The sequence below is a fragment of the Anabrus simplex genome, chromosome 2, assembly GCF_040414725.1.
Source record: "Anabrus simplex isolate iqAnaSimp1 chromosome 2, ASM4041472v1, whole genome shotgun sequence".
Taxonomy (NCBI): domain Eukaryota; kingdom Metazoa; phylum Arthropoda; class Insecta; order Orthoptera; family Tettigoniidae; genus Anabrus; species Anabrus simplex.
The window spans coordinates 318,974,925-319,001,510 of NC_090266.1; the positions used below are offsets into that span (position 1 = coordinate 318,974,925).

Consider the following 26,586-nt stretch of genomic DNA (forward strand, 5'->3'; position numbering starts at 1 on the left):
TAGGAATGAAATCGATGGATGAAGCTGTATGCATAAACTTTCTTCGGTGGTGGGGTCATTTGAGGCGAATGGAGGAGGATAGATTACCTAGGACAATAATGGACTCTGTAATGGAGGGTAAGTGGGGTAGAGGGAGATCAAGACGACAATGGTTAGACTCAGTTTATAACTGTTTAAAGATAAGAGATGTAGAAATAAGAGTCCACAGCACTAGTTACAAATAGAAGATTGTGGCAACTATTGGTAAATTCACAGAGGCTTGCAGACTGAACGCTGAAAGGCATAACAGTCTATAATGAAGATCAATGTATGTATGTATGTATGTAGATTTGTGATTGAAATACAGTAAGTTTCTCTCATCGGTTGGCCAGCAGGCGCACCCAGCTTTTTTGCCTTCCGTTCAATCATCACTTCCCATTACGCAGTGCAGCGACAGCATGGGAATGTTACATGTTATGAGTCTCATTTGTTTGAAACTTTTACAGCATGGGAGTGCCCGTGCTTCGCAATTTAGGTCGCTGCTTATAATGTCTATTAAGTTAGTGTTGATCTGTCACTCCAACTGTTCTCGAATTGTGAAGTGTTACTTCGGGATATAATTCTCATAATGCCTCCACATGTGTACAAGGGAGAGGAAACGGTATTTATCTTTGATAATTATGTGAAAACAGAGTCTTGCAGGGAAGTCGTTAGGCAATTTGTAACACAATTTCCAGGCGTACGCCCTCCATATAGAAAGACCGTGCTGCACAATTTCCTGTCCTTAAATCCGACTAACTCAGGGGGGGGGATGGTAAAGCATGTGGTGCTGTCCGAAAAATGAGCATAAGAAAAACTCTAAATAAACTTATACTAATTAGTATATGGTCAGGAGGTATGGAGGCAAATTTTGAAACGAGAAATATATGTAAATGGGTGGAATGGATTTATTGGTCCAAAACATAAATACGGTTCATACTAAATGTTAACCAAGGTAAAATTAGTAATCTCGACTCCAAAAATCGGTCGTAAAAATGTGACACACATGAGAATGAAATACATGACAACAAAAATAAAATCATGAACGGAAAAGCGGGCAGCGACCCGAAAACAAATTTACAAAGTCTGTTTACATGGAGATTTGATCTGTGTTACGAAATAATTGTGTAGTTGCGCCAACTAACTACCTAAGTCCATTTGCCCTAGGGCATCGAATTTAATAGTCTTTACGCAGTTCGGGAAATACTAATACACTAGTACAAAAATGACTATATTTACACTCTGACATACCGGTATTTGGAAACAAATAATAAAACACATTGTTACAGGGTGATTCCTAAACATTATCTCCAACTAAAGCACTGATTCTACTGTATGAGTCTGTACTCATATTCAAATTGGACTAGACAGAACTGCATTCCCAGAGAATTAGCTATCGAGCTGAAAATCTCATATTTAAACAACACAAGACACACAAGAAACAAACAGATACACACATGCGAAATAGAACAAACCTGTGGACAAAATACAAACAAACATAAAAAATATAGAGATTTTGGGAATCGAACGCGACTGGCAGGCTTTGTAGGCTTGCGTCTAAAACACACACAGTCGTCCATCCCTCGTGCTCCATGTGGTTTGGTCGATCAGCTGTTTGGAAAGCAAAACAAATCTGACAGATAAGGAGGTGCATAGCTCGGGTAACATAACAGGACCTTGAAAATCCACTCTCACTCGAGAGGGTGCGCACATACAACTGACAGGACACCTCATGCCCCGGGAGCTTATTTACTTGTCGGAGCTAGCCAACTCTCTTTTCTTCCCAATAAGATGCAGCTTCTCTCTCACAAATACAAGCAGACAGCCAGGGCATACTCAAGCCAAATTCAGGCTCTGTTCATAATGCATTTTAATAAGTCCTCCCAGTAAATATCACGGCTCAATCGCCTATCCCATATAAAATCAGTGCATGGCAACACTGACCTTTCATATCACACATCTTCGGTTCGAGCCCCTCATGTTCCCGAACTTGCCTTCTTCCAATATAAATGATCCTATTATGACCCAACGATGGACATATTGTCACTGCACATCTTGTAGTTACTGAAATTATCCATGCCACATGCAAAGAAAGCAATCTAACTAAATTCATGTTATTATCTCAGTTTATTCCAGTGCAGTGGGGCATAGCCTGCTTGAATTGTAAAGGAACTCTACACGAAATATCTCTATAATGAATGACAAAAAAGAAAAAATAGAACACTAATCAAGCAAATAACACCATCTATAATTATCCTATCATTACCCTTTCTTCCCATCTAGCTAAATATGTACACATCAAATGGGCTAAAACATGCACACTAGCCTTGACCAAATTTAATATTAAGTAAACATGAACAAAACTTTTGCCACTCTGGCTGACATTTAATCATTGAAAAATTCAAATTAACCCTACTCTAGTGTATTAATATTTCCTAAAACGTGTATATGGACGTTGGCACTTAACTTTTGCAGCTATTCACCATTCACCACGAATCACATGTCCGTTGTGTCACAATCGCCTTAGCTCATCGTGACAGCAGTCAGGAAAGGTTGAATGGTCCTGGTGTCGATTCCTTGTACAGCCATTGTTGTCTTCTTCTCGTTACTGGAAAAGTCTGGATTAAGATCTCCTCTTCACCGCTCTGCGTGCAAGAGTACACAATATTGATCCTAATAATAGACTATAATTTGCTTAGGCTTCTCGTCCACTGGAAGCAGAAACCTACGAACTGTGAGTTCGGCGAATCTGTGCGAAGTCTGTTCATCCGATTTCGTATGTACGCTATCATCCTTTGGCTGCGTAATTGGCAGAGTTATTTACTAGGTGTATGTGTGAGGTGATGGCGTCTCTTGAAGATTTGTGTGAGCTCTATGCATTAGATACACCTCTGCTAGCGAGAAGAAGAGCTCAGAAAAGGAGACGGGAATGGATAATGTTATCGTAAAGCGAATTGTTTGGTGAATAGGACGAAAGACAGAAGTTATGTTCGCATGACATGTGAAACATTTCAATACATATTACAAAATGTACAATATTAGTTAAAGAAGTACAGTAACTTTTGAGAAACTGCTTCACCTGAAAAATGTCTAGCTGTAACTTTGAGGTAAGCAATGTTCATTTTGAAATGGGAAGCTGGAGAATTTCTCCCCCTTCTATTTTTTTTTTCTTTCCAATTTTAACATTCATTTCCTAATTCCCAACCAAGCAAAGGAAATTCTCTCTTATCCAAGAGTATGTTTTGTAACAATCCGCCTCTGTTATATAGTGGTTAGCATGATTACCTGCCACCCCCGGTGGCCCGTGTTCAATTCCCGGCTCTGCCACGAATGAAAAAGTGGTATGAGGTCTGGAACGGGGTCCACTCAGCCTCGGGAGATCAACTGAGTACAGGTGGGTTCGATTCCCAACTCAGCCATCCTCGAAGTGGTTTTCCGTGGTTTCCCACTTCTCCAGGCAAATGCCGGGATCGTACCTAACTTACGGCCATGGCCGCCTCCTTCCCTCTTCCTTGCCTGTCACTTCCAATCTTCCCATCCCTCCACAAGGCTCCTGTTCAGCATAGCAGGAGAGGCCGCCTGTGCGACGTACTGGTCCTCCTCCCCAGTTGTATACCCCGACCCAATGTCTCACGCTCCACGGCACTGCCCTTGAGGCGGTAGAGGTGGGATCCCTCGCCGAGTCCTTGGGAAAAGCCAACACTGGAGGGTAAGCACATTAAGAAAGGAAGAAAGCTGATTTGTAACAGCGAGAGGTAATAGAAACAGCGGCAATGATTTTCTCTCTCATCAGTGCGATAAAGCTTGGTTCAAGCGGCCATAGCAAACGGGAGTATGTGTGGAGTTTTGCTGTCAAGTCACAGAATGATAACATTTATCTGAAATGAGAAACTGCATCCTTATTTTCTATAATTCAAATACTGGAGGCAATTTATTATTATATAGGGCATTTTTAGAACATATACAGGGTGTACCAAAACACGACAGCAAAAATTTAGGAACGGATTCCTCGCATAGAGAGAAGAAAGAAAGGTCATGGCAACATGGGTCCAGAAATGTATACTTACAGATTTATTCAAACTTTGTGACACAAATTAATTTTAGTTATAATTTACATGTCCTCATGCAATCATCCAATCGTCTCATCAACAGAGGTTCGCCATTAACATCTGGGCAGGCGTTGTTGGCGATTCCTTTTTGGAACATTACGTTCTTCCGAATAGGCTTACTGGACAGAACTACATGAATTTCTTGCGTACTACATTGCCTGATTACTTGGAAGACATGCCACTTGCATCCCGTCGACAAATGTTTTTTGTGCATGATGGTGCTCCCACATATTTCAGTCTGCTGCCTGCAGGTACCTGAATACCCATTTTCCTGAGCGCTGGATAGGGAGAGGAGGACTGATTGCTTGGCCACCACCACGCTCTACTGACTTGAACCCCCTGGACTTTTACCTGTGGGGACACGTTAAGTCTCGTGTATGCGACTCCTGTTCCTGATGAAGCAACTTTGTGAGTGCATTGTGACAACCTCTCAGACAGTACTCACTACACCAGGCATTTTTGATCGCGTGCGTAACTCCATGCGATGACGAGCGGAGGCTTGTATTCAAGCTGAAGGTCATCACTTTCGACATTTCCTCTGATACATGCTCAAAGTGTTTCAGCTGCCGTTACAGACGCACGGTGTAAATGTACAAAAGTTTGAATAGATCTGTAAGTATAAGTCTCTTTTTTTCTTCTCTCTATGTGAGGAATCCATTCCTGCCGTCGAGTTTTGGTACACCCTGTATTACAAAAACTAATCAGAAGTAGGCATGAAGTAATCGGACCGTAAAGTATAAATATTGCTAGAGTTTTTTAATAAGTAAATTCGTGTCCTAATCCGGAGGTGGTGCAGCTCTTTCAGGCACACCCCCAATGGAGGTGAGCTGCATGTACCATTTAAACCACATACTAGCCCTCCTGCCATTCTTAATTTCTAGCAGTACCGGGAATCAAACCCAGGCCACCAAGGACGGCAGCTGATAGTGCTAACCATTACACTATGGAGGCGGACAAGATTTTTTAATGAAAATTACACTTTGAACTTGCATTGTAAAGACTCTTCAGATACAAGAATCGAGTAAAATAGTATAAAATGAATAACTATATCAAATTTACGTGACTCGCCCATTTCTCTCACCACCTCATTCTATAACTTTTGCACATCCCACATGTTGTAATGAGACTATCGCCAGTCCTACAAATACTTTCCATCTTGTACCGGAAGTATCAGCCTTTCAGCATTGATGATAAAACACAGCTCTTCGGCCAAAAAATCCAAACCAATCTGGATAGTTTGCAGGTATTTGTGCATTCACTGACGAACAGCGCTGGTTCCAATGGGTGCAGTTCCGCTTGAATTCAGCGGTTTGGATCGTTCATGCATGTTCATACGAATTTGTTTTTGCAGGTTTCCGATTCCAATGGACGAGAGCTCTTACAGCCTATGCGCAAGTGTTAGTCCCAACCTGTGCATCATTAGATTAAGGGCGTGGACCCGATCAACATTTGTCCTTCTTTGCAGCTCAAAATATACGGAACACACACGAAACATCCGTGACTCGCGAACACGTACCGACTAGTTATGCTAATTAAAGCATTAATTGTATTTCTGTTTCATTCGCAGGTTCGAGTTATTATTTTCAGATTAATAACTATATTGAATCTGAATGGTACCAAACCACACTTGGTATTTCAAAGTATTTGAAAAAGACTAAGTACTGCTAAGACAGTACTGCTAGTCACAAACTAATTATTAGTTGTGGAACATGCACATAGCATGTAACTGACTTTGATATTCACAAAGAAAAATATCACCTCTCGCGGAGATCGACACGCACCGCGTGCAACTCGGTAAAAATACTTCCGACGAATGAGAAAGCTTCCCCCACCATGGGTCCATTTGCCTGTTGCTCGAAGTGAATCCCCGGCTAATAGAGGCAGTGGCCTGCTAACGGCTTTCCAAAGTCCAACGGCTTCACATTCAAATGAGTCTTAACATCAAAAGCGCTCAAATAATCATTATCCCACTGAAGTGAATTAATTTGTTTCCAATTTCTCATTAGTTCAGACCTGTGGAATTTTAGCTTGGTGGCGAATATTTCTGCTTGAATTCAAAGGATCGCAGTCCTGCGAAGATGAAGTTGGTCAAACTGATTTAGTTGTCTCGGTGTTCTCATCGTTCAAATTTTACCTCTCCCCTAGCTCGTATCAGTTGATTTTGAAAAGTAGAGTGGGGTCGGCGTGCCTGGATACATAGCGAATGGCTCGATTTGAACTTGAAAATGTTTGCTGCTAATTGAAAAATACTGGGTGTGCCTCGCCTATGTCGCGGCTCAACTGACTTCCGGCCTTCATTCCCAGCTCCTTGCATATGCATAAAATAAGATATTTCCACAGTGTTATGAACAAATAATTGAGGCATATATGGAATGGCTCAGTGTGGAAACTCTTAAACAAATCGAGAGGAACTTGTTCTTTACTCGCTAAGAAGTGAAGTGTTAAAAATCTTGTATGTAACGAGGAAAAAGTAAATGAAATCGTAGAAAGATTACAACATACGCCTACAAAACTCTAAGGCGACTTGGACAAGAAGCCGGGGTTTCAAAGGGATCAGCGTGGCGGGCTATGAAAATGTTGAAATTGAAACATTGAAAATTCCCAACATCTCCTGTCATAAGGTACGAGCTTATTTTCTTAATTCTTATTTTAATTGTTATCTCATGTCATCCATGGATGAGCAAAGTGCTGTGCCGCAGAGCGGGGAGTGATGAGTCAGTGGGAGACAGATAAACTCACTGTACTATTGGCGCTTATGTTTCCATCTATGTTGTTGAACTTGAACCCAACATACCATTGTTCTAAGTCTGTATAGGGTCGGGCTGAGTGGCTCAGACTGTTAAGGCGCTGGCCTTCTGACCCAACTTGGCAGGTTCGTTCCAGGCTCAGTCCGGTGTTATTTGAAGGTGCTCAAATAGATTTACTGGCATGTAAAATAACTCCTGCAGGACTAAATTCTGGCACCTCGGTGTGTCCAAAAACCATAAAAATAGTTAGTGGGATATAAAGCAGATAACATTAAGTCTGTATAGGAACAGAGACTGATGATTTAAAGTTGTCTGTGAACTACGGAATGCATAATACTACATTGTAATGTGCTGGTGGACCACTCTGTATGATGTTTTACAAGTTTTTCTAATATTTAAACAAACACATCTGTAGTGTAAGAGTGAGTTGGGCTATTCCGAGTTTTGACTGTAATAATCAAATTATTATTTTTCCTTTAACTTGTCAGGTTCTATTTCCATTTACTTCATAATAAAATTAATTTGGTTTTTCATTTCCAGACACTTTACAATGTAGTTGTCTTGTTGTTACTGATTAATCTCTACAGCAAATATTACTGCTTCTTTGGTGGTTTGAGCTGTTTTCTCCACTATTGACAATAATTGATTTTATTATTTTTCTTAAATAGGAAGTTCTTCCATGCTTGAAGTTTTCAATCAAGATGTTTCAGTTTTCAAACCCATTTTATTTTCTTTAAAGCTACCCAATGTTTTCAAGAATTGACATTAGTGAACTATCAGCGACTGATCTCAAGATGTACTCTAAACATTTCCAGTGTACCTTCCTTTAATTATATCCTTTAATTTTGGACAGCTTGTATATTGTTCTTTTTTGGTTGATAACTGATATCCAATTTCTGTAAAACACTTCTCCACCTTGTCAGTACTTTACATTTTATTATAATTATCTATCATACATGTTTCGAGAGCTACTGCTCTCTTCTTCAGCGGTGCTAAAACATTAAACTAAATCCTTGGACATGATACATTTTTACAAATACAATCATCAACCGAATAAATTATACATAAATCTTGAGATCGTTAAAATATTTCTTTGTGTCTCAACTGTTTACTGACTTACTATTTCATTTAGTAAAAACTTTAACACGTTGAGAGCCGAGCCGATTGTAGCACACTATTCCACTGGTGCCAGGCATGTTTTTGAATAGTATTCCACTGGTGCCAAAGCAATTGTTCGTGTTGTAGGTTGTTTAAATAATCATGGGATGTATTTATATGATGTACTAAGTAAATTTTATCTCACCATACGAAGGTCATGTGTGATGCCATATGGTGTCACATCAATTTTTACGAAAGATAAAATATAGCGTGACGCCATATGGTGTCACAGAATTTTTTGACATGGAATGTGCAATACGAATTTCAAATACAAGAGATTTATTTGCTAATTCAAATTAACGCAATATTTATGAAAACCTAGTAAAATGCAAAACAAGTACTTATATTACATTACATATTGTTGTGAACAGTTTTCTGATAACTCGAAACAATGAAAATATGAGTCTCAGCATGATTGGCAGGTAGTGACACCCGCTTTGCAACATAAGCATTAGACTTTAAACAACAATTAACCTTCAGTCATTCTTTGTTGTGAAATGATTCAAAGCACTTCAGACAAAGGAAAGGTGTGTCAGGACAGGTTGTGCAGACGGTTGACACCCTTTTTGCGGCAGAAGCAGCAGCTGTTCTGCCCATGACCTTGCATAGTTGCTGATAACAGCTTCTACACCGACCTTGAGCTTTCCTGCAGTACTGAAAGGAAGAAATAAAAAATAATTTTATAATTATTATTGACATCCTTCGGAAGTGCAATAATGTTGAACTTGATAACACTCTGTCCTTCCGACTTGTTGGCTTCCCCAAGGTAGTGGTTCTCTCTCTTAGGAGTACGCCTAACAGGGTCGTTAGTTAGACAAAGTAGAGTGCTGACCACGTTCCTTCGAAACTCTGCAAGATACATTTTCCGATGTCCAGTAACCCAGGTCTTATTGTACAGAAACAGTGCATTTATAACGGCAGTACCAAAAAGAATGTCATCTGCAACTTTGTGGTACCATCGGATGGTTTTCCTCATTGCAGTTTGATACGAAGAAAGTGTATCTGCAATATTTATTCCTTCTTTCATTTTATTGTACGTTATTACCATTTTCGGTTTAACCACATCTTTGTGTTTCCTGTTCCTTTTGCCCGTAGCAATTACATCATTAGAACATTTGGTTGACATAATCAGCACGTCCCTCTGATCTCTCCACTTCATCACTGTCAATCCATTTCCATTCTCCATTGCAGTGAGTTCTCCCTTCTTAAGCTTTGCATTTACAACATCTTTTGGTAAACCTTTTCGATTTTTCCTAAGTGTGCCAATAAAATGTGTCTTACGATCCAGTAGCACCTCAGCTAACTCAATTGATGAGTAATAATTGTCGGTGCAGAGAAAGCGACCACTGTCCAGATACGGGTCCGTAAGTTGCATTACAACTTGAGTAGCCATGCTCAGTGTATTCTGAGCATTCGAGGTACCTTTACCAGTGTATACTTTAGTTTTGTAGGTGTAGCCCGTTTCGTCGCACAGCTTAAATTGTTTAACACCGTACCTGTGTGCCTTACCAGGCTTAAATTGCCGGAATGATAAACGACCCCTCCACGGAATCATTGATTCATCAACTATGAGGTTTTTACCTGGAGTTTTGACACTCTTGAAGTTCATATGCATTATATCTAACAGTGGCTGTATCTTGTGCAACTTTCCAGCTGAAGCATCATTGGGACCAAAGTGCCAGAATCGAAATAGTAACTGAAAACGATTTCTTGGCATTGCCTTACCAGCTACACTATTTCCATATACAGAAAACTGGCTCCAGTAATTTGATAATGAAGGCGTTCTTACAAGACCCATCCACAATCTCAAACCTATAAAAACTTTCATTTCCTCCTTTGTAGTATCTACCCACTCCTTCAAATGACTAGACCGCTTAATATGCATAGATGATAGTGTTTGATTTGCATTGATATTAGTTTGTAGTACCATCAGATCAAGAACTTGTCTGTTAGGAACAGTCGGTAAGACTCATATGGTGTGGCTGTAGAAGTATCAATTTGAAGATTTAGATGCTCTTGGATTGTAAATGGAATATATTTCTGTGCCCCTACACAAGGACCCCAGGCATCATTGTTCACATGATTGTCTACCCCATTTGCACCAGCACCGTCCCCACCTATAATATCACTATCAGTATCGCCATCGTCTTCTGCATCACTCCATATATCCGTCATGCTGTCACTGTCACTGCGCTCATCATCACTAGCGTTATATTCACTGCCATCAACACTTACATCTTCCTCTCCATCAGAATCCATCAGTAATTCACAAATATCCACTTGACTAATTCTCTTCTTTGCAAGTCGCTTACCATTTCGACTAAGATTATTATCACTATCTTCCATTTTTAAAATATTTTTGCACAACTGTACAAACTGAGTGATAATACGTACATAAACAAGGAATAAACAATGCCTGGCACGCTTTCACCTGTGACAATGACCACTGGCCAGTCAGTGACTTCAGAAGAATACTATGGTGCCACATGGTGGCACACAGTAAAAATACACAGCTGGAATAGACCCTGAAGTTTGCTCTCCACTTACTACCAATTTTATGCGCATAGATGTCACAGCTTATTATCTACGGCGCATCGCCTGAAACTCTACTGTGCCGCCATATGGTGTCACGCCAACTCCGATTTCAAGAACGGTGTGACGCCATATCGCGGCACGTAGCACCCAACGTGTTAAAAATAGAATAATTTCAAATCATAAAATGAATAAAATCTATTAAATTAGTCACTATACTAAAATTTAAAATCTGCTCTGCTCTGGAAATGTTGGTTGTTGGTTGTTTATTTTAAAGAATTTGACGGTAAAAATGGCTTGCGTGGTCGTACGGGGTTGAGGAGAAATTGCGATATATATGAAAGGTCTCAGAACTACAGTATAGCAGTAAGTTAATTGATAATTATTGGAATAAATAAGATAATTGAATTACAGATTAGAAATTTAAACACAATGTTTTCTTTTTTAGTGGTAATAAGGACTTAAGGAAAGGAGAAATTTCAAGAACAGAGCAGAAAGAATTTTAAATGTAACATGTAGTGACTAAATAGATTTTATTCATTTTATGAAAAAATGAAAACATACGACCTGTTTTCCAGTCATTGACCGGGTCAGGGATGTAATGAATGAAGCAGATATAGGCTGTTAGTACGATGGGGTCGCCACTCCCAAAGTGATTTATTAATGAATGATTGATGCTATGAAATGAGAATGGAGAGTGTTGCTGGAATGAAAGATGACAGGGAAAACTGGAGTACCCGGAGAAAAACCTGTCCCACCTCCGCTTTGTCCAGCACAAATCTCACATGGAGTGACCGGGATTTGAACCACGGTATCCAGTGGTGAGAGGCCGACGCGCTGCCATCTGAGCCACGGAGCCTCTCATTTTATGAATTGAAAATTATTCTGTTTTAAAGTGTTTACTAAATGACATAGTAAGAGTAAATTTACACAAAGAAACATTTTTTTTTTATAGGTGTAAATAAGGACTTAAGTTTCAAGAGCAGAGCAGATTTTAAATTTTAGTATATAGTGACTAATTTAATAGGTTTTATTCATTTTATGATTTGAAATTATTCTATTTTTAAAATTTTTACTAAATGACATAGTGAGTCCGTAAACAGTTGAGACACAAAGAAATATTGTAACGATTTCAAGATTTATGTATAATTTGTTCGGTTGATGATTGTATTTGTAAAAATGTATCAAGTCCAAGAATTTAGTTTGATGTTTTGGCACCGCTGAAGAAGAGAGCAGTAGCTCTCGAAACATGTACGGTAGATAATTATAATAAAATGTAAAGTATTGACATGGCGGAGAAGTGTTTTATAGAAATTGAATTCAAGTCAATATGGACAAGATTGAACCAATATGGTTAAAATAATCAATTCTGATAGCTGATATATTGGTTTTTTTTTTTTTTTTTTTTCCCTTGTTAATGGGAAACTGAAGCAAAAGTACTTGAACTGTCTTAGATCCTCGTATATTGTTTCGACATCCTTACCAGCTTTGATGTGATCTTGCATATAAATGTTGTCAGTGCTATCGTAGTAGTTTGATTAAACTCCTCTAAACATATAGTCATGTTTGCTCCATTGTAGGGTCCACATAATTTTTAAATAAAAATGGTACATCTAAAAATAAAATAGGAAAAACCTGGGGAAATTAAAGAGAAAAGAGGACAAAAATTTTGTTGTTTAAATTTAGTGAATATAAAAAATGTATCTTCATATCCTGCATACAAATAATCAAAATTGACTTCTTAAATCTGTTTTGCACACTGATGTAGATTATTTATTCCACAGAAGTAGATATCTCAACCCCGTCCTTTTTCCTGTTACGTATTTTATTCAGAAGTGTCTTTCCTTCTGATATTTTTTTCATAAAAGTCAGCACGTGATGCACATGATACCCCATTAAAGTGTGTTTCGACAATGAGCAAGGCCTTCACTGTTGCAGTTTTCATTCCGTTTTTTATTTTTTATTTTATCTGATCTCAGAGAGTTCACTAAAGAGAAAACATGTTCCATGGCAGCAGGAACTGACCAAATACCAAATAAACAAAGTTCTTAATATTAATATTTTTACTATTGAAATAAACAGTCATTTTATACCATTTTTTACAAATAGTTTCATTGTTTCTTACATCACTGCTTGCAGTTTCTTCAGCAGAAAAATGTGGTACAACACTTTTAGTGAAAGCACAACAATCCTGAATAGTCTTCCATTTCAACTGTTCATTTTCAGATATCACCCAATCAAATGCTTTAAGAGGTGTGAGAAATGATGAATACCATTCATTAATATACTCAGTGCAAGTGTCATAGAAAATGTCAGCTTAACTGTGAAATATTTCTAAAGTAATTTCACCTTCCTCTTCCTCTTCCAGCTTTCTTAGCTGATCATGCACAACAGAAGTGAGGAACCTTTCAGACTTTCTGCATTGTATCTTGTTTAATAACTGTTTATTTCTTGATAGGGGCTGCCTGGCCGAGGCGGTAAAGGCGTGCTCAGTTTGCCTGGAAGGATGTGGGTTCGCATCCCCATCAGGAACTGGTAAAATTTAAGAAACAAGATTTCCACTTCTGGAAATGCACATGGCCCTAAGGTTCACTCAACCTATACCAAAAATGAGTACCATGTTAATTCCTGGGGGCAAAGGTGGCTGGGCGTAGAGCTAACCACTCTATCCCATCAGGTGCCGGGGTTACGGTTAGTGAAAGCCTTTACCTTCCACCCCTCCAAGGGCCTTCATGGCCTGTACGGAGATGACTTTACTTTTATTTCTTGATAGACTTCCACTACTGGGATTTCTTGTATTTAAATACATTTAATTGTTGTGGCAAATGGTTTTAGGTGGCTAACAGTAAAATGTAGAAGAGTAATAGAAAGAGGGTTCTCAAAGAATTGTTTGAGGATAACAGGACACGTATCGATGGACAGAAAATAAGATCAAGGCTGGAAATATTTCTACAATTCTTTCCATTGTTGGTAACGTAGTCTGGGTGGGCCCAAGCGCAGTTGTGTATTCACTTTCAATGAAAATACAGAATGATTTAAGAGATTCAACCCTTGCTGTATATATGTGGAAGTGCTAGTAGATTTTATTTACAATTAATTGACAGTCAAGGTAAGCAACCTGGACCAGTTTGTAAAGAATTGTGCACCACATGTGCAGGACAGCTAACACCTATTAGGCTATTCATTGTGTTCTTTTGCAATTTATAGAACAAATTGCTTTTCCCTTTCCTCTGTTTACCACCAAAATTGGTGTTACCAGTAGAAATTGCAGTTACCTTTTCCTCATATTCATATTTCTGTAAACCTCAGCACAATTCTGAAGTAAATCTGAAGTTTCAGCAGGTAAATTAACCAGTTTGAGCACTTTCACCACAATACCATTTCCTGGATGAAAATATCTCACAAAGAGACAAACCAAGTTCACATCCAGATGATATGATGTTGATGTTCATGTGATCTCTTACCTGCTGAGTAAAATCATAAGGAAGTCTGTGGTGAAGAAACTGTAATTTCTAGCTTTTGGGCACATCTTCTTTTAGTCCTGAAAACATATTATTTAAAAATAGTTAATATCTTTTTGTGCTCATGGACTTGGAGATTAATTGGCCCCTAATTTTTCCACCTAGTTTTGTTGGAATATGTGAGACATTTGATATGCTCCAATTTTTCCAGTTTTAACAATTTTCTTGTGCTTCAGGGCAGTCATATGTTTCTTGCCTTGCTCTATACTAAGGTCTTGAACTTTATCCACAAATCACTTTTGTGTCCAAAAATGTACATTAAGTTATGTGAGTAGTAGTTTTAACAGCAAGTACCATTGAGATGATTCCTCAAATCACTTCATATCAATGTTGAAAACTGCACTCTACAGTAACGTGAATTTTCATCCTCTCATACTTGTTGTTTTAAATTTTTTTTCAAAATTCGTATCCATTAAACAGTATACTTGTTAGAATGTTTTACTGATCTGTACACTTGGGTAGAAACCAAAATGATGAGCCCGAACATACTACCTTCAAAATGGATACAGCTGTCATCATCCAACCCATTCTTCACATTACTTAATGCTTCTGTGGGAAACTGCATGGAAACTGGTTGTGATATATTCTTGCGATTACTGTGAAACTTCATAAAATTAGGCAGTGCAAAGTTAGTGTCAGGGTTCAATATTGCATTGTTCAACATCGAACAACCTGTATCTCTTAAATTGTAGTGAATAGAATTAAATGCATAATGATCTGGGATATGGTTGGTGAAGGAGAATTTCATGAAAAATACTGTAACCTTCCCTGCTCTTTCTTTACATTGCTCTGTTAGAAAAATGGATTTCTTTATACTTGACTTACGTATGCAGCTCCATTTCATTATGCTAAAAAGTAATGACATACTAAAGGATGTGCAATGCTTACATAGTATGCTAGACTAAACAAATTGTGCTGGTATCAAGGATCATATGATCTTTGCCCTTATAGGTATTGAACAAAATGTGTAGTGCTGGTTAACAAATTGCTGGAGTAAATGGTAGCACTCACTGAAACATTGGACTTAATTGCAACCTGTTAGGTCATGGAATCTATTTAGAATTGAAAAATAAAAAAAATCGCTTTCTGGTACAAACTGATTCATTCAGTTTCTATGTATGGTACTGCAAATTTGGCACTGAGTACTTACTTACTTCCTCCTATCTTCATGTCTCACTCTATCAAGCACAGGTGTGACAACCTAAACAGGCTTGTCAATACAAGAAAGCACCTGCGAGTTGATGGTTGCTAAACATCTTTGAAGGTTACCATAAGCTCTATAAGAATACGTTTCCAACCTGTATTAACAAAATTTGTTTTTGAAATCTTATACCAGTGTTCTGAATAAAGTTTGGGAAGTTGATTTGGATGCACCCTTTATATTCTTTAAGAGATCATTTTATACCTGCTAATAGGAGTATAATAAAACTGACTACATATAAAGTTATTTCTATCTTGGTTATGTTGTGAGGGAGCATGATAGCTGTGCAACATGGTCACTGACTTCTGTCCAAGGTAGGCACACTTCATATCCCAGGCAATACATTTAGAATTGCCGGGCTGAGTGGCTCAGACGGTTAAGGCGCTGGCCTTCTAACCCCAACTTGGCAGGTTTAATTCTGGCTCAGTCCGGTGGTATTTGAAGGTGCTCAAATACGACAGCCTCGTGTCGGTAGATTTACTGGCACGTAAAAGAACTCCTGCGGGACTAAATTCCGGCACCTCGGTGTCTCCGAAGACGCTAAAAGTAGTTAGTGGGACGTAAAGCAAATAACATTTACATTTAGAATTTTTAAAATGAACAGTCAGATCATTGTGGTTTGCCTTTGATGTAAAACTAGAGGTCCCGTGACTACGATCACAACGTCAACAGTCGCATGAAACTGCAAGGGTGCTGCTTTTTTCCTTTGTTATGGTTATGGATATTTTAAATCTGACATGATTCCTCTTTCATTACAGATATCTTTGGTATTGTTTGCCATTTCACATTTTCATCTAGTTTGCAACATGTGAGTGTTATTAATTTTGTAGAAGACTGGGTGCTTCCCCATTCCAGGTCTATGGCAAGAGTTCACCTGAAATTATTCTTTCATATCTCTTCCTGATACAAGTATATCCTATTATCAGAGTTAGGAAGTAATTGAGTAAAAGTAATTGAATTGCTTGTAATGATTACTTTTTTAGTAATTTTTACTCATAATTGTTACATTCTAGTAATGGATGTACAGTATATTGCATCGAGAGCTTGGCATCCTTGGAGCTCCAGCTCTCGCAAGGCATCGCGCCATGGGTAAATTCCAGGATACGACACACACTAGTGTTCATTTACTCGTAGGTTGTTCTGGTTACTGGTGTACAGCATGGTCGAGATGGTGGTGGTGATTATTGTTTTAAGAGCAACTACAATTGGCAACCATCCTGTATTAACACTAATCAGAAGGAAAATGGAAGAGATCAGACATCTCTAAAGTGAGATATCGGCAAAAAAACCGGAAGGACCATGAAGGATCAGAAGAGAACAAGAGCTGCCCAAGGGAGGTCGGATAGCCAAAGATTAAGCCGAGGAGACTGATACAAGTAAATGGAAGCAATGCAAGATTCAGTTAGTGGAACCATGGTCACCAATCCACCCCTCACCCCCCAAGTAGAGACCCTGGTCCCACTTTTAGTCACCTCTTATGACAGACAGGTGTTACCGTGGATATTTTTCTACCACCCCCATCCACAGTGGTTTCGTGGAAGAAACGTGTAACTGCAAAAGGGTTAAGGAATTTCTATTCCCCTATTTGAAGAAATATTTTGAATTAATTATCCTAAAAATAATGAAAACACGAATGTGACATGCAAACTTTACTTGAGAGAGCAGTCGTTTTGAAAGTCTGTTTAGTCTCACCGAGTGATAAAAAGACACCTTAATGTATCTATGCTAAAAAACTCAAACTAGTGTAATGTCTTTTTCCTTGCAAACTTTGATATCGTTCCATCGACATGTGAAAAAATCTGTGATTCCCTAAAGAGTTGCATTCTGTGAAGTAATTGTAATTTGACTGATTACTTGTTGAAAAAGTAATTGAGTAAACTTTTCCTCAGGTAACTGTAATTGAGCCTAATTACTTTTATTCTGTACTTTTCCCAACACTGCCTGAAACAATGTATGTCCCGTTTCGTTCATACATTCTTTCTGTTAATGAAATTTATATCAATTTTTCCAGATGTTCGAATCCACTGGTTGGATTCTTGAGGAGCCAGAAGTGAATGACAACTCCAAGTTTGACGTGATATTTCCTACTGTTGTTAAGCCTCCAGAGCAACATTCTCTAAATGGTGTAATAATTGACTATGAGGTTAGTACTTTTATGTATATTCTAATTTGTTATTGAACCCAGTTCCAAGTTAATTGTTATAAACAACACTATGAATGCATCTTCTCATTCAGTTAACAGAAGTGTCATAAACAGCACTATGAACAAATCTTCTTTAGTTAATAAATGTTATAAACAGCGCTATGAACAAATCCTCTTAAGTTAAAGGATGAGTGTTTTAAACGACACTATAAGCCGTGCACCGCGATGCGTGCCCAGTGAGGTTACTAGGAAGCCTATGTTGAATGATTTGGTCCTGGGCCATGATGGCTTCCTGTACCTACCTAAAAATTTTCTTTCTCTTGCTTTCTACATTTAATCCAGACAAATGACACAGAAGTTTTCTTTAATTTCTCAACCAAACTATACCTGTTATTGCCCATTGTTATTTTCTCATTCCTTTTTAAAAGATATTTATATTTTCTGAAAAGATTCCTCCTTCATTACAGTTACCTTTGGAAATTGGTATCGTTCGCCAGTTCACATTTTCATCCAGCTTGCAGCGTATGAGTGTCATTTGTAGAAGACTAGGTGCTCCACATTTCCAGGTCTATTGCAAGGGTTCACCTGAAATGATTCTTTCCCTATCTCGGCCAGATACAAGTAAGGATCTTTTCTGAAACTAGATAATTTAACAAAGAGACCTAAAAGTTACTCTTCTTTCCTTCTTTTAGTTTTATGTCTGATTTGTGTGTGATTTAGTTCCCCAGGATTTTAGTACAGTTCTAGAAGAGTACACCCAAGAAGGTTACCGAGTAATAGCTCTGGCTTATAAGGATCTTCCTAAAGTAAGCTATGCCAAGGTTCAGCGAATATCTCGTGATGAAGCTGAATCAAATCTGACATTCTTGGGTCTAATAGTAATGGAGAATAGACTCAAACCAGAAACCACAGGCATCATTACCATGCTACGGGAAGCCAGTATCCGCACTGTAATGGTCACAGGTTAGTATTTTATTTGTTATGTGCAATGGATTCTTTGAAACTTTAAGAAAATCTGGTTCAATTAATGGGTTTCCAAGCAAAGTACATTAAGTCAAAAGCTTACATTTAACATAAAGAGATTTGAAGACATTTGCAGTCTTTCATTTCCAATATCTGCTCACAGAATAGGAATATTTATCTTTAAATGTATGCAATGGGTTTGTGTGGGTATTTAGAATAGTGCTGTGTAGCTGAAATTGTACATTTCATAGATAACTATGTTAAACTAACTGTTTTATCAAAACATGTCTGTCTACCAGGCGAGTTGGCTGTGCGGTTAGGAGCACGCGGCTGTGAGCTTGCATCCAGGAGATAGTAGGTTTGAATCCCACTGTCGGCAGCCCTGAAGATGGTTTTCCGTGGCTTCCCATTTTCACACCAGGCAAATGCTGGAGCTGTACCTTAATTAAGGCCACGGGCGCTTCCTTCCAACTCCTAGGCCTTTCCTATCCCATCGTTGCCATAAGACCTATCTGTGTCGGTGCGACGTAAAGCTCCTAGCAAAAAAAAAAAAAAAAAACACCTATCTGTGTCGGTGTGACGTAAAGCCACTAGCAAAGATAATTTTATTTTCCTGGTAAAATACACTTAATGTGTTTTACCTTCCAAATGTAGACTTAGTGTATTTTACCTGTTATCTTTCACTACATACATCATTTAGAGTACTTAAGACAAAGCTTGTTAGCTTATTCCGAAGGAGATTTATATTTTTAAATTTAAATGAGGTTTCTACCAATGCATGTCCTGTTTAATGAGAGAAATAACATAGTGAGTTCTTAAAATACTCCAAGGGCATGAACTATGAACTGAAATATAAAATGCATGAGATGTTTTACAAATAATTAGCCTGTGTTTAATACATTTTAACAAAATTTGTTGACAGTGTTTGTTTCTTATTGAAAAAGCAATATCAAAACAATGAAAGCAAGTTTCATAAAGTCTGTTCAATTCTATTAATTTTAAGAGAAAGGATGTATTTTATTGCGATAGAAGGTATTTCACATACTCTGATTTAATTTTTCCTCTTCAAGAGTCTGCTTCAGCTGGCTCACCTGTTACGTCCTTTGTAGAAGATGAACTTGGCAGGTGTTGATACCAAGTATGTAAAGCTTGAAGTATCACATTCTTCTCACAGAGTTTCAGCAGATCTGTTTTCTTCACTTTGGAATTGGGTTCTGTCCTCACAGTATATCTGTGCCGCTGAGTGACCATTGCATTTCTAAGAAAGTTAAAGGTCTAGTTGTTGTCAGTGCTTCTATACCTATTCTCACTAGGGTTGAGCACTATGTCCCTGTTTCGGCACACTGTGCTGGTGCACAGTTATGTTCCGCTGTTTCAGAACACAGAGTGTCAATTGTTCCGAAACATTCTCAAGCGAGACGGAGACACTGACTCGCTGTCCCGTCAGAAGCGCCACTATGCACTGCCCTTCGCCTACTAGCTGAACTGTGCAGTGGATGCATGGGACACAGGGCTGTAACTGCGCAGTAGAGATACCTTTGAGAGGCAACAATACATGCTCTGCGCCAGCGGTAATGTGCCTACCGAACGTGCTGTGAGGTGTATGCTGTGTGCCTGTGTGTAGTTATGGCCATGTCCAGCATAAAGCATGAACGAATAGTCGGAACACTGAAATTCGTGCCCAATAATCACGTTTGAAAGCTGCTTTTAGGTTAAGATTTTTCCAGTCAATATGAAATGCACACAACAGGGTTACAGTGGCAGTGCAGGTGTTTAAAAGTAACTAATTCAAGAATATTTTCACTAGTTGAATGTATTGGCCTGTATTGTGAGTGATTAGGGCCAGGATAAAACTTCATGGCACGTGAGAAAGCAGTCGGAACTCTGAATGAAATACTCGCCCAAAACAATCATGTCTAAATTTTCTTTTTAGGATAAGAATGTTTTCATTCATTCTGAAATACACCTGTCACAATTACACTGGCAGTACATGTGTTTACAAATGTCACAATGTTATTTTCACCAATTAAAAGTATACTCGCCCAGTTGAAGAAACATTCGTCAGTCCTTTTTTTTTTTTTTGCTAGTTGCTTTACGTCGCACTGACACAGATAGGTCTTATGGCGACGATGGGATAGGAAAGGCCTAGGAGTTGGAAGGAAGCAGCCGTGGCCTTAATTAAGGTGCAGCCCCAGCATTTGCCTGGTGTGAAAATGGGAAACCGCGGAAAACCATCTTCAGGGCTGCCGACAGTGGGGCTCGAACCCACGGTCTCCAGGATGCAAGCTCACAGCCGCGCGCCTCTACGCGCGCGGCCATCTCGCCCGGTCGTCAGTACTCTATTCACGTACACAATATACAAGCAGAACACGAAAATAATAATTAACCCATACAAGCGAAACGTGAAGATAAAAATTAAACACTATATACAAATATTAAAAATAAAACTATACAAGCAGAACATGAAAATAAAACTTAAACACAATGTACACACAGAACACAAAAATGAAAACTGTGGGATGTTTAAGTTTGAAATGTCTTGTGATTGTGCCAGTTGAAGATCCCTTTGCAGACAAAATAGAAGAACATAAATTGCATTTCACTCTGTCCGGTTTTCTTCTAGTAAAAATGTCCTGAACAGGACTCCGATGCGACATTATGCAAAGTTTACCGTCTTTCGTACGGTTTAATTACTTTCGTGCTGTAATGCTCTTTGCACTTCGAATTCCTTCCCTCTCAACTTCCATTTACCTTCTTTAATATCTCGAAAATTTCCCTCAACACTTTCTCGGGGATTGACGTTAAAAATTAATTTGGACTTTAAGGAAACTTTTAAGCCCAAGAAAAATACAGGTCATCGCATTGGAATTAATGATATAACTGGATGAAAAAATGTTTACACTCCAGCACTGGGCGGCACACAGCCGGTATCGACAGTCAGACACAGCCAAGGCCAACTAATCTATCTAGTGCGGCCTTGACACAGCACGTTCGGTACAGGCACATTCCAGCTGACACGAAGCATGTTATGTTGCCTCTCAAAGTTCTCTCTACGACGCAGTTACTGTCCCGTGTCCTGGCACTCTGTACCGAAACACTCCGCCTCAAGCTCCTAATGTTGCGGAACAGCTGAATGTTCCGGTGTGTCCAACCCTAATTCTCACGCCCCACAATGTGGAGAAATGTCATATGAAGCACTGTCAACAACTAGATCTTTCACTTTCTTAGAAATTCAATGGTCACTCAGCAGCAGCACATAATGAGAGGACAGTACCTGCCTTGAATAAAGCTAAGGACTATCACCCTTTCTTCTCCCTCTTCTGTTGGCAAGGTGCCTTGAAGGAGCAATATGTACCTTCTGATACTCATTTTTGTCTAAATAAATTGTAAATGAATTGTATAATGTTGGACATCTCCTTTTCATATCTGAAACATTGTGTCAGTTTACAGTGATTCCATTTTCATCTTCATTCTTATTAGTCGCTGTGTTTTGAACGGTTTCTTCAGATCCAAAATTTCATGGTACAATATCTCTCAGGTATGATACACAGATTTATTGTTCTTTTTACCAGACTGTGTTGTCATGAAAATATTCTCATAGTTACGAACTTGGACATGAAAAACCTTCTCAAAGGTATGAACTTTGAAAGTATCAATATTCTTTTTAGTCATCTCAGTAGCACTGGGCATGGAATCCATTTTCATGAATGAATGTCCTCCTTCCAAGAATTTCTACTTGGTTGCATTCAGACTGGTAGCTAAGAATTAAGATTAATAAGGATGCTACATGAATGTTCCTGTTTTGACCTCTACTGGTGTCAGATAAAATTGTCAGCTATGTTATAAGGAATTGATGTACCTTGGTAAGCACACCTTATTTCACAGCTTCCACTCTTTCTGCTCAGTTCAGTTAAAAAATAGCAGAATGCTTCATTCGGTGGTGCTACTCGTATATAGATAGACTGTAGAGATTTATAATACAAGATAATATAAGAGACAAACTTAGGAGGATGGTATCTACAGAACATTGTAAAGCACAGAAAACTGATATGAAGTTAGACTCAATTTGATGCTCTTTCCTTGCCTGCATTCTTTACATTCATTGATGCACATTTTTTCAAGAAATGCATCCTGAAGTTTTCTTCTTGTGCCATTTTTCTCTTATCGGGAGACTTTGTCGTATTCTTTACAAATGGCATATCGATCATTTTAGGGGCAAAAGATGAAAAAGGGAATTCAGTAGAGAAAGTCCTTCTGTACATCATAAGGGTGACTATCGGTTCATTCCTTTTTTGTACGTTTTTCTGTGTAGAGGGAGTACATGTTACCAATATTCAATGTAGGGTCTAAGTATACCCACTTTGTTGGCTTGTTTGCATAGTGGCGTTCTACTGCTGGAAAAATCTGTACGTGTTCCTCCACCTTTTCTCTTTCCTCATCAGGTTTTGTTTCCTGAAGCCGTATGACCTCTATTACCGTATTTCCTTGCATGTTAGATCCCCTTCCTTTCTGCTTTTGTAGCTGCAAAAAGTAAGAGGGAATTCAGAATGCGATAGTTTCCCATTTGTCCAGTGACTTCTGGGTATAAAGAACTATATATTGTACACGTATGTATTCTACACTATTCTTTAACAAATTTGTGATTGTATTCTGAGTCTAACTGGCTACCTTTGTTGGAATGCAGCATTTCTAAATTTAAAAAATAAAGTCAATAAATGGTGAACACATGACTATTAGGCATACATATAAAGTAAATATAGTCAGTTTTAGTTTCTCCTATATCATGTTATTTGTTTCATCTCAGTAGCTCCTCTGAGGTTGATTGTGGGAAGGGCACCGTGTCGTAAAACCTTGCTTCGAAGATTCATGTCACTTCATACTCGACCCCATAGAGAAAGGGGATAATCAGATGTGCCAACTTTCCCGATTTTTCATCATTCTTCCCGACCTCCTGATTTTAAGAGCAGTTTCAGTAATTTTCGTATTATTTTAAACCACCAATATACTGTAAATGGTCCGTTATTGGACATTATAAATTTTCCAGCTAACTCATTCCTGGTTGCCAGCGTTTCGCCCCCGTGTGTTAAGTTGGGCTCATCAGTTGGTATTTAGCACACCCACCAAGATGCATGGCTATTGCATACCGTGGAGGCCACTGCGTAGGCTACTTGGAGCCACCGGCAGTGCCAACGCACTGTGAGAGACTTTGTCTCATTACCAAAAATTGATGCCTACTTGGCCATCAGATGCTATAGATGTTGATTCCCATAGGGAACCTGAAATATTTGTCCCTATCTCTTTCACTGTATGGGCTACTATTGTTCCTGTTTTCAAATGCATTTATTATGGGCATATTTAAAATTGCCAAAGTTTTGAATAACTGTTGGCAAACTTAAATGCTGTACTTAATTTTATGGGAAAAAAAATTACGTTTCACCTTAGCTTGAAAATGTTGGTGGTTGTAAATTGCCTCAGTAATATCCATTCCTTTGTTTATGCTTCACTGAATTCATTGTCCAGTGCTGTTACTCTTTGACATGGTGGTATCTTAGTTGAACTTTCTGAATTCCTCTATCTTTCGTTACACACAAACTCAATTGAACATGATGATGATGATGATGATGATGATGATTAAGGCAAACTAAAAATGTTTAGATGCGGTCAAACATAAACGAAAACCATATGCACATTTAGCACAAGAAAACAAACAGTACCGAGCTCGATAGCTGCAGTCGCTTAAGTGCGGCCAGTATCCAGTATTCAGGAGATAGTAGGTTCGAACCCCACTATCGGCAGCCCTGAAAATGTTTTCCCGTGGTTTCCCATTTTCACACCAGGCAAATGCTGGGGCTGTACCTTAATTAAGGCCACGGCCGCTTCCTTCCCACTCCTAGCCCTTCCCTGTCCCATCGTCGCCATAAGACCTATCTGTGTCAGTGCGACGTAAAGCAAAAAATAAAATAAATAAATAAACAGTAATGATCATGATTCAGTTTCAAAATACAGTACAATTTACTAGATAAATAAGTTGGATTGGAATGACATGATTTGCAAAAGTGACAACACTGATTAAATAACATTGCAAACTAAACTTGCAGAATACTAATAACAAAGATTACACTGAGTGCACCAATTTCAATGAGGCTAAATTTACATTATTTCCAAAGGAACATCACATTGAACATGTAAATTTCACGGCACAAATATTAAGTTACTTACATTGAATATACACACACAAAGAAGGAAGGGGAACTCAAGTTTAAAAATTTATCTCAGTACCAAGCTCATTTAGGAGGCGGCCTTGACAAAAACGCTTCTAAAAAAGGTGCCTGTCCTTAAATGGGAATATCATAAGATGAAGCGGATCTACGAGAGAGAGCCCCAAGGGTGAAATTTTACGATTTACATTTACAACCAAAAGGAATTGAACATTTTACATTTTAACACAATTTAAGAAAGGAAAAGGGAATTGCCTCTTAACAAACATGATGTGACCCGCCGCGAGTGCCAAGTCATTTTAAGTTAAATTTGGTGACTGAGAGAAAAGCGAGTAAGCTCCGGCATTAAAGAGAAATTAAACTGAGCACTACATTGAATATTACTACCAGAAAAATGAAAAAGCCAAGTGCTTACCTTATCGGGGGAGCCAATAGACCCGTCACCTGGAGGAGAGAACTTCTCCCGTCGCCGGTCAGAATTACAAGACGGCTTGGATGCGTTCGTCTCTTGTCAGGTGTTCCTCTACTGGAAATGGTGAAATCGTGAAACAACCAATGAGCGCCCCGCAATTCTCGCATTCACCAATCGCAATTAGTTTTATTATGGCCAGTGGGGGCCCAGAAAAATAATGCTTACAAAATACCTCGTGTAGCATCGAGAAATTTCCAGACTGATGCTAACTGATGCAACCGGAAATTCCTCGAAGCATCCTACCCTGTCTGGCACGTGTGCCACCGTATGTCCCACAAGTTTTTTCATCTTACCTTTAAACGTTCTTAAGGCTTATTTTTCACAATAATTAAATCATTTTGAAGTAGCGTCACAACCAAAATCTAGATATCTTTATACACGTAAAAAAAATTTTTAAAAACATAAACACATAATCATACAAAATTCCCAAATATTTTACAAATCACTACACGTTGCACTGACACAGATAGATCTTATTGCAACAATGGGATAGGAATGGGAAGTAATCTGCTGTGACTTTAATGAAGGTACAGACCCAGCATTTGCCTTGTGTGAAATTGGGAAACCACAGGGAAAAAATACATATATATATATGGCCGGCCCCGTGGTGTAGGGGTAGCGTGCGTGCCTGTTACCCGGAGGCCCCGGGTTCGATTCCCGGCCAGTTCAGTGACTTTTACCTGGACCAGAGGGCTGGTTCGAGGTCCACTCAGCCTACGTGATTAGAATTGAGGAGCTATCTGACGGTGAGATAGCGGCCCCGGTCTAGAAAGCCAAGAATAGCGGTCGAGAGGATTCATCGTGCTGACCACAGGACACCTCGTAATCTGCAGGCCTTCGGGTTGAGCAGCGGTCGCTTGGTAGGCCAAGGCCCTTCAGGGGCTGTAGTGCCATGGGAGGGGGGTTGGTATATGAAGCAGGCATGAAAATGAAGACAAAGATTTTAAAAACACTCATCACAATTGCATCCTGTGCAAACTCTCAGCTTTCCTCCAATTGGAAGACTGCACCTTACAGAAGTCCAGGTGAAACACTAAAATATCAGCACTACAGGAATCTTCTAGAACTTAGCTCAGCTGAAACAGGACATATGATTGTGATGAGTGTTTTCAAAATCTTTACTGGTCTTGAATTTCATGCTTGCTTCATATTTATTTATTTATTTATTTATTTATTTATTTATTTATTTATTTATTTATTTATTTATTTATTTATTTATTTATATTTTTTAATTTTTTTATTTTATTCATGTCTTGCCTTTACTTTGATTTTGACTGATGATGGTCTCTGATAAGACCGAAACTAGTTTCAACAAATATATGTAACTTTTTTAAGGTTACAACAAACAGTATTGAGTAGGTGGGAAACTTTAGCTTTTGTTCTGCACTAAAAACACACTAGTTCTAAGTCACTTAATGTATTTTACCAGAATGAAATTTCCCTCGTGAGACTTAGCAAGGAAATAAAAATTAGAAAATTAAGTAATCAGATGACGTCATACAAT

General features: G+C 38.7%; 1 protein-coding gene across 1 annotated transcript in view; it reads left to right on the top strand.

The window, feature by feature from the left end:
• Window positions 1-26,586, top strand: part of anne (anne boleyn) — a 382,933-nt gene that overhangs the window by 307,058 nt on the left and 49,289 nt on the right. The window contains exons 11-13 of the mRNA XM_067140654.2: window positions 17,298-17,429; window positions 17,897-18,050; window positions 18,150-18,392. Coding sequence (XP_066996755.2) covers window positions 17,298-17,429; window positions 17,897-18,050; window positions 18,150-18,392 — 529 coding nt within the window. The remainder of the gene's footprint in view (window positions 1-17,297; window positions 17,430-17,896; window positions 18,051-18,149; window positions 18,393-26,586) is intronic.